This window comes from Montipora capricornis, chromosome 8 (assembly GCF_036669925.1).
Source record: "Montipora capricornis isolate CH-2021 chromosome 8, ASM3666992v2, whole genome shotgun sequence".
Lineage (NCBI taxonomy): Eukaryota > Metazoa > Cnidaria > Anthozoa > Scleractinia > Acroporidae > Montipora > Montipora capricornis.
The window spans coordinates 8,843,565-8,853,039 of record NC_090890.1 but is presented as its reverse complement, the minus strand read 5'-3'; the positions used below and the strand labels follow the sequence as shown (position 1 = coordinate 8,853,039).

General features: G+C 39.7%; 2 protein-coding genes across 2 annotated transcripts; one reads left to right on the top strand and one right to left on the bottom strand.

Moving 5' to 3' along the window:
• Positions 1-416: 416 nt before the first annotated feature.
• Positions 417-6,232, top strand: LOC138014557 (uncharacterized). The gene is made up of 3 exons (XM_068861664.1): positions 417-2,215; positions 2,657-4,092; positions 5,733-6,232. The coding sequence occupies exons 1-3, from the start codon at positions 1,002-1,004 to the stop codon at positions 6,032-6,034; spliced, it is 2,952 nt and encodes a 983-aa protein (XP_068717765.1). The 5' UTR covers positions 417-1,001; the 3' UTR covers positions 6,035-6,232.
• LOC138014558 (transmembrane protein 11, mitochondrial-like) lies at positions 6,095-9,464 on the bottom strand. The gene is made up of 2 exons (XM_068861665.1): positions 9,433-9,464; positions 6,095-7,459 (listed from the first exon to the last, which is right to left on the bottom strand). Exons 1-2 carry the CDS (start codon positions 9,447-9,449, stop codon positions 6,943-6,945), a joined length of 534 nt encoding a protein of 177 aa, XP_068717766.1. The 5' UTR covers positions 9,450-9,464; the 3' UTR covers positions 6,095-6,942.
• Between the last annotated feature and the right edge of the window lie 11 nt (positions 9,465-9,475).

Below are 9,475 nucleotides of genomic sequence, written 5' to 3'. Positions count from 1 at the left end.
CAACACTTTAAGTCGGTTAACGTGGTAAGAAAACTAAAACGCCACAGAAATGGAAAAGGAAAAAAATGCTTTGTTACTGAAGATATTAAGTACCTTAAATTTATCTGGCTTTTGTGATTGACATTTTCGCTAAGTGTGACTTGAAGGTTGAAGAAGTGATTGGCTAGTCCCTAGTTGCCATGAATATTTTGGAAGTCGCCGAGGAAAGGTTCTATTCAATCACACTTAACCTTCCTTAGCGCTTTTACCAAGTCCCTTGTGACTCTCAGTTGCAGTAATGTAGAAGTTCCCTTAGTTGGCTTCACTGATCAGTAACATTTGGGCAACCAACAAAGGGCAGCATTCCACGTAAACGCCATCAAGCGTCTTGTTGACTTTACATTCTCCCCATGTCGTGCGCGGCCAAGATGGTTGATTTTTCGACTTCAAAATGGCGCGTGTAGCAGCTGTTAATCAGCTTATTTCAAAAGTCCATGAATGGTTGATGAAGACGATAACAAATCAGATCTCCACGACTTTTGAGAACTCGGTGGTTGTGAAGGAGAGTTTTGAGCAGCTGACGCCAACAGAGAGGATCTTTTGGGTCTTTTACACGCTCATTGTTCTTTCCGAGGGCATATTCAAATTTACTGGAACAACTTTACAGGTTGAATCGGCATACCATTTAGCGAAACAATTACCAGAGTCTTGGGGAACAAAAAAGGTGTTTGAAGCGTCTGTTTAATTTTAAAATCGCAAAGTAATTCATCAAGAACAGTTGCTCTCTGCTGGAGGTCGATCAATTCAATTTATGCTGAGTCAAAGATCTGATCAAATGCTCAAGAGATTTCATCAGCATTTGGCGATATCATTTTTCATCGATTCAGCTTGTTTTAATAGACAACAGAAAAGAGATAGGAGCTGTGATTTCCAAGAAACGATCAAGTCAATCTGACAACAAGTGTTACAAGCCCTTGATTGGAGAGTTATTACATAACGTTTCGTTAAACGTTGCACTCGAAATGGCTATTTCAGCCGGCACAACACCGCTTATAGGATCGAATGATGATGATCTCGAAGGCGATCCAGACACAGAGGGGCTCGGTGCGGCTGAAAACGTTAGCGACAACTCATGTGACAACGAGCTTCCAGGGAAACAGCCGTTGTCGATAAAACGTAGGATTGCCTTGGTTGGCGCTCTTCTACTTTGCGTGTTCACTGTCTTCGCGTTTGCATTTCTGCTTCCTTGTCATAAACAGCGGTGCCAGAAAGTTCCAGTTTGTCCTGGCAAAGGAGACTTGAAGTCGATTAACTGGACTGCTAATTTTAGCGGGATTATCCCAGGTCTTCTCTCCCTGGCAGACACTACCGGCTATGGTGGTGCAGACATTTTAGTTGAGTTCAACATTAAGGAAGACGAATTTGATAATTCCTCGTTTTTAAGCGAGATTTGTAAGGATAAAATTTGTCGTGGTAGTGGTGTTCTAGCCATCGATGGCTCCTGTGGCACCAGATTGTGGATTTTTAATAATAACTTCTCCTTTAGTCTTATGGACTGTGAGAGGATTGCTGGAGGAACAGATATTAATGACCGGCATTGCTTGTTGCTGGAAGAGAAGGTCAAAGTTGTCCTTCTTAATATTAATAATGGGACAACAAAATGGCAGTCGGAATCAAAGGCCAACCAAAGGATATCTGCATTTAAATATGTCAATGATATAGACAACGATGGTTTTAGAGATGTTGTGTTTGTGAATGAGCGAGGTGGTCGTGGCAGTGAGGGTAATATCAACTTGCTTTCAGGGAAAACTGGGAAAGCTGTTGGTCGCTCCCTCCCTTTACCAGAAGGTGATGGTGGAAGTAACATCCTTGCTGTTCATACTTTGTCAAATGCAGAACAGTTTGTGATAATTGGCTCAAAGTCAGCAAAGAAGAACAGAACGTCATTGTGGGCTATATCAGTCCATGATCTTTTACACAAGGTTAGAAATGGAACCAAAGTGATACCAGGCATACCTTGGGGGAAGCGTCATCCAGACACGGTCACTGGCTTCATTTCCATTTTCAAAGAATCTCTGATCCTAGGGCAACCACTCCTGACTGATCTTGATTCTGATGGTGAGAAAGACATTGTCTTTTTGGAAGAGAGGAATGGACTTTCCCTTAGGGCTATGAATGGAAATAATCTAGGAGTTTTGTGGAATGTCACTGTACCATCAGCTGTTTCCATTGACAAGTAAGTGTGGTGTTTATTTTTCAAATATTGTCACTCAATCTACGTTTCCACATGGTCTTGTCTATCATGGTGAACAGGAGGTCTTGACCTTTACACTGGTATACTGGGAGATGGTCTCACAGAAGGTGAGTTTCCTTCCCTTTGGCACCTTTCATAGGAAGAGGTCTGATGTAATCGTTTTCTTTTTCCCAGAAAACATGTCAAACAACCAGACCTCTACATAGAGGCAGCTTAAATGCTAGTCATTTGAGGGTCATAATTTCTACCCCAGCTAAGATCAGCATCAGACCCAAGTTGTTTAAAAGGTGGATGAAGCTATCCACTGGATAAATCACTATTTATTGGATAGTACAATTGTTTTCACTATGACTTACCCACTGGATAGTCTTCATTATCATTATTATTTTATAATAATAATAATATAATTATTTTACTTTTCAGGTTATTCCAAGTACAACACTCTGCTGAAGGAAATTCCACAGATGTTGCTCTGTTGGTTAAACATGGAAACCATTCCTGTTCACTTATGGTCATTGCTGGACTAACAGGAAAGACCAGGTGGTCTTTTGAGAGTAGTACTGGTTTCCCTGTCGCTCCAGTACCAGTGCAAGGACTGTCGGGTGTGAAGCAAGCTTTTGTGTTGTGGCTTTCAAAAGCAGAGGCTATGAGGTTATTCCCTAGGTCAAGGAAATCCAGGGAAATTCAGCCTGGCAGTCCTCAAGACCAAAATGCCAACGGGCATACAGCCGCAAAAACTAGAAAACTTTTATCCTCTATCTTGAGAAAGGGAGACAGAGATAAACATCTTACAAGCACTGGTATGCATTTGAAATCTAATCCAGAACAGTTCTCTCACCACAACAATGATGATCATCGTTCAGAAAACAGCAAAGATGTTGACAATGACTTGAAAGATAATAATATTGATTTTAGCTCTTACCGTGACGAAGTTGCTGGTATTTTGGTTAGGAAATTTGATCTTGACCTTGACGGAGAAATCGAGAGGAAAGGTACCAGTGATTCTCTTGTTGCCATGCAAGAAGCTCTTGATGCATGGGATGAAAATATCAAAACTGGGAAAGCATTACTGTTCCCAAGGAATGAGTACATTCAAGATCCAAGGATGGGTCCTAACAAGGAATCCTTTTACGATCCAAAGAACTCTTTCAATTTTTTGCACAATGCTGGTATAATTAGTCAGCAGACATGGAAGAGGAAAAGACGATTGAGTAAGCACAATTACCGTGATCTTGCCCAGGAACTCCGAGATTTGGCAAACCAAAAACAAGATGAGGATCTAGCTTTGGGTGTTAAAAAGGAGGACGAAACTACATATGTGCAAAGTGGAGGCAAGGGTTTAATAAAGAGAAATGGCAAACTAGATAGCTTGATCAAGAGTGAAAATGCAGATCATAAATCTTCCCTCAGCAGTCAGGAGGAAGACTTGCCTAGCAGTATGAGCATTCAAAAGAAAAGTGAAATGTTATCCAATGACAGGCAAGGGCAGAAAAATTTAGGCTCCAGAAGAAGAGGAGACTTCAAAATCAGGGAAATGACCTTAGGACAGGAGAGTCTAATTGCCTCCAAAGAAACTGTTAGAGAAAGTGCACAAGATATTCTCCAAAGACTGTCTGCAAATAACATGCTCAAAAAGAAGAAGATCCCTTTTGAAAATGACAGGCAGGATAATTTAAATGTGGGACCAGCTGAGAAGCCCTCCTTCCATAAGAGGTCTGTTGGGTCCTCGCAACCAGGATCACAGTGTATCAAAAGTTCAAATGATGATGCTGATTCATATGTGACTGTGCTGTTGATTAAGGATGCTGAAGGAAGACAGCATCTTGCTGAAATTACTGAAGAAAGACCTCTTTACTTGGGTGAGTGTCAAATATAGAATTATTTAACCTATTGATTCTGGAACTGCCCCCTATTGATGAGTAAAATAATAATTGTCTGGCATTAAACAGAGTAAAATCTCTCGAGTCTCATTCCTTGGAGAAAATGGGTTAAAGGGGTAAAGTAAAAGTAAAAGCGACCATATTTAATGTCGATAACTTGTAACAGTAATTAAACTGACAAACCTGAGGTGGACGGTGCACTCATTTTACTCCCCCCCTCTCCACCAGTCCTCCGTTTTAGAGGTATTTAAAGCTACTTGAGCTACACTGAAAGGAAAGAAGTCGAAACAAGGATGTGAGATCCAGAGATCGAACTCGGGACCTTTTGCACCAAAGCCGCGCACTAACCGACTGTGCCACAGTCTTTTCCTCTCCCATGTCTGCTATACCACTGTGTAGATGTAAGCTGTGCTCCAAGGTCACACATGGACGGTATAGCGGCAACCAGAGGCGCCATAGTGTGCTTTCGGTTTGACCTTGTTGAGCTGCGTTGTTGCTGTTGAGTTGCGACGGCGATTAGCTGTGACAATTATTGTTAATTATTATTATTATTTAATTATTATTATTAGAGCGATTTTCAATTAAGTGTCGTAAAACCAAAACCAAGGTAATTACTTTAGCCAATCAGAAAGGACGGAGACAATCCAGTAAACCAATCAAAACTCGAAGTAATTACACATAGCCGACACAAAGCGCAGGAAAATGTGCACACGCGAGCCATGATTGGTTTTGGTTTCACTTCTGATTGGTTGAAAAAGTGGTGCGAGAACTTTGAACCAATCACTGAGTGAACTAATCATAAACCAAAGCAATTTGCTAATTGCTTTTGGCACAATTGAAAACCACTCTAAAATGAGCAGTAACTGTTAGACCATAGACCCATCTTAAATTTCAAGATTACACAATGTCAGACCCTTTAATGCAAAAAATCCTTCTGCCTTAACATACTGCCATTGAGTTTTTGCAGAAGCAAATGACCATGAAGTGTGTAACTTGCAACTCTTTTCCTTGGAACACAGCTGGGGATTTTAGGACAGCAATTTTATGCCCAAATATGGACATAAATAAGATCGAAGCTGCAGTTGTGGGAAAATGCGCGAGCTGCGTTACTTCCAAATAAAAGAAATTTTTAAACTTAAAAACCCCAGCCCTGGACCAGAGTTAATTGAAGGTCATGAGCTTCTGGTTTTTGGAATGTGGGTAAACATGAATAAAAGATAAAAATGCAGGTTTTCTATAAATGTAGGACCCTCATTAAATATTAACTTAAAACATGCCATGTCAACCAGGCCTACTTTGAAATAACCCCCAAACACACTGGCATTGAAAGTGAAGTTTGAAATCTCTCAAATGCAGTTTGCCATGTTAGAGGCTCAACACAAATTTATCAACAGACACCTTCCTTAAACTTATTTACTGGATGAAATAGTGCAGTGAAGTGGGGTTTCGTTAATTCCTACTGAAATGCACTCAATACCTTTCAAGATCTCAAAGCTACGCAAGTGTGCATGTCAGTGTATTGACAAAACATCCCTGGTTGCAAACATCCCGTAATGTTGAAGTAACTCTAGTATGTATACGGCAAGCATTTTGACACCATAAAAAAATTTTCATTACAGATGCAGAAGAATACGAAAGATTGTTTAATGTCAAGAAAGGAGTTGCAAGACCAAGCTCATGTTTACGACTAATACCCAGTCTCCAGTCTGAACCTGTGCTAAGAGATACAGAGGAGGGCCTGGATCTGGTATACACTGTCACCTTGGTTTCAGAGGGAAATTCTCACCATGTTGGAAAAGTTAGGAAAATGACCATGTCACAAGTTTTTCAAAACCTGGAAGGCTTAAAAACTGTGATTTCCAAGAAACAAATATCAAAAAGGGAAAATGATTATTCTATTAGCTTCCCAAGAATTAATTAATGGCAGTGAAATCCCATTGTTCTTCATCAATAACATTTTAAATTTTATAATCAATGCAAATTTGCTGATCAAGATGAATATTTTATTTATTGCAGCCAAAAAATGGCAATGACATATTTCATTATCAGTTTCTTGTGACATTGGTGCCGATGATCAATAAAGGTTCTAAATGTGACACAAGATAGCTGTCTCACCGAATGATGAGCTTTGTTAAATGAATGGTATCTCAGACATGCACTTAACCCTGTACTTCCTAAGGCTGACACTTAGAGATTTCCTGAATAAAAACACTCTGAAAGCTGTCCCCTTTTATGTTGTAACTGGAGAGTCTTACCAGAGTTTGAATCCCACAAGAGTTTGGAAGGTAGCAGTATGTTACAACATTTCAATAAGGTTACTAGTATTGATGGCTTCTGGCCACTCAATCCTTTACAGTAAACATGAAGAAGTAGCATATCTCCCTCCTGATTTTCGTTCAAATTCATCTAATCATGTCAAAAAGGCATATAAATAAATGGAGTAAAAGGTGAATTGAAAATACTATTTTGACTTCATTTGATTTGGCCCTGTCGACGGGTTAAGTAAAAAATGGCCCGACTTTCTAATACAATTGGATAACAGATGGGATCTTGCTTTAATGCAGCAACTTTAAAAGCAAAGAATTTTTGGGCAAATAAAATTCATGACAACTGAAGACTTTCTATGACAGTGCTTCTTTAACCCAAAACCAATGATTTCTTCTGTTGTGCATCAGATTACAATTCACTTTGTTTGACTTAACAAACAAACAAACGACACAAGTGGTTGATTATTGCACTCAAAATACCAGGCTATGCATACCCGATATCGAATAACCAGTGAAGCTCAACAAAATGTACTGATTTGAGAATCACAACACTTTCAAAGTATCAACCAAAATACCACCAGTAGACCTTCCAACCACAATAAACAAATGCAGATCCTGCTATCAAGTTCTGAAGTCTTTTGCGATATTTATCATCTTTTCTGACAAGGACAATGGGTGATGACGAGGTTAAACTTCCCAAAGGTAGCTTTGCAAGTTTTTTAGTGTCATATTCAACTTGATACTGACAGCATGGATCAAACTGCCATGAAATGCCATACAGTACTGCACACAAAAAGCTTACACCTCCACAACCAAAACTAACAGGTTCCTTGAGAACTTTGGGTAGTATCCGAGGGCTTAAAAAGCAGCCAAGTCCCGCAATAACTGCAGTCTTGTGTAAACAATTCCCAACTTGAATCCAACGAGCAGTTTCCTCTCCGATTGCAGTAGGTTCAATTACAATCATTCCACACTGGGATTCTAGTGCTCTCTCTAAATCTGCCTCAAACTGTTCATGTGCATCCTCTGAATCATAAATTTCATGGATGATAACACAGCCTCCCTCACAGACATCTTCACTAAAAGAAAATGCAAGAAATTGTAAGTTAATTCTTAATTTAATGCCTAAATGTTGGAGGCTGTGGGGTTAAACAGCCTGACCAACTGTTGAAGCCTCATAGAAGAGAGCACTGCCTGTTTATTGAAAAATCAGCAAAATGGTACATAATTTAGTCTTGTAGCCTATGAAGAAAACAATTTTAGGCCGCATTTCACAACACCTTTTCCAACAAACAACATTTTATTTATTTTTGGGTATCTTAATCCAGTATCATTCCTTCATGTATTAAAGTATTTTTCATGTCCGTTTGAATATAATGATGATGATGATATTAATTTAATGTCACACACAATGGAAGATGCAGTATTAGTGGGAGGAAAAAGGCAGGGGATAAAGTGTCGTCAAGAACCCAAGTGCCGCCTGCCACTGCGAGGCCAGTCACTGGGGCTAGGCTTGTGTCAGCGAATGGCATACTGGCAGTGCATGGAGCACAGCTGCCGAGTAGCATGTATCCATGCCAAGCTCCTGGAAGGTTGGGCCAGCAAGGGGAAGTGGATGTGCCACCGTTTCTCACCCAAGCTAGGGCAACCCCGCCATCGCTTCAGTGTGGGAATGAAGGGTTGGGGCTGTCAACACTTATCCCTAAAGTAAAAAAATATAAAATGCAAGCACAAGTCCTTTATCAACCCATTGACCCATTGACTCCTGGGGGTTAGAATTAACAGATTTTACTCTGCCTAACGCCAGACGATTTTCCTTGACAACTGGGGGGCATCTTACCGCACCTGGGCCCAGTTGTTCAAAAGCTGATTAACGCTAATCCCAGATTAAAAATTAACCAAGGAGTTTATTTCTCTTCTTTCAAGTGCTGTTCAACGCTGATATTCGGCAAAACTTTACATTAGAAGAAGTCAATCTTGAAAAACAAAAATAAGCAAAAGAAACTTTCACCAAAAAGTTAAAAATTGAAACAAAAGTTTACGCTTATCCTGGATTAAGTTAATCCGGTTTCGAACAACCGGCCCATGAGGGGTCAATTGGGTTAATAATTAAGAAAAATGTTTAATAATTCATTATTAAGAGGATTGCATATCAAATCAAATCTTGAAAATTAACCCATTCACACCTGAAACGCCCTAGGGTGGCCCCATTGACAAGTAAAATTGTCTGACATTACACAGAGTAAAATCTATTAAGTGTCACTCTCAGGGGTAAATGGGACTAAATATATTAAGCACACTACGTGCTGTATCATCAAATTATCCACAATTAATTTGTCTTTGCTCATGATCCAAGAAGCAAATGCACTATCAATTTATTAAGACACTGAGCACAAAATCATAGCAGAATATCCCACAATTACTGTTACCAATTGGCGGCCTTCTGTGAAGTCAACGAGTCAGACATCCAAAAGACGCTGTTCTTACTTAATGAAATGCAAATAAGTCGGGGTTAATCTCTTCTGTCCATTGTTTTGAATGCCAACAATTAATGATGTTGTAATTTTTCATTGAAGCAAAGTAACCTTTCTTTTCATGTCACTATCCATTTCAATTGAGGCGATACTTACGTATGGCAAATTAATGTCGCCACAAGTAAGTCATGCTTATATTTCGCACAATACCGTTAATAGCTCGCTTTGGAGATGGAAGAACGTAGCACTATCTACTGAATGCATTTTGGAAAAAAAATTAAAGTAACCAGTAATCTGTTGTCCCTTTCCCGTTTTTATAACACTGAAAAAATATTTACCGTTTTACGGTAATTATCACGATTAAAGAATAAACCCAAAGCGTGTACGGTTGACGATGCACAATGTAATGTAAGCTTAAGCTTATAATCGACGTCTATCTCTCGCACGCTCTCCCGATCAACCCGATTCCCCAAATGAGAACACGTAACCAACTTAAACAGACTGTCGCGCAAAAAAAATTCATAGTACCAGCGTAGCGGGAACAAAAGAGACGTTTTAAAACAAAGACCAAATATTACCTCAACTCGTCCGCCATGTTTTTGACTACGTGCCAGGCAATCG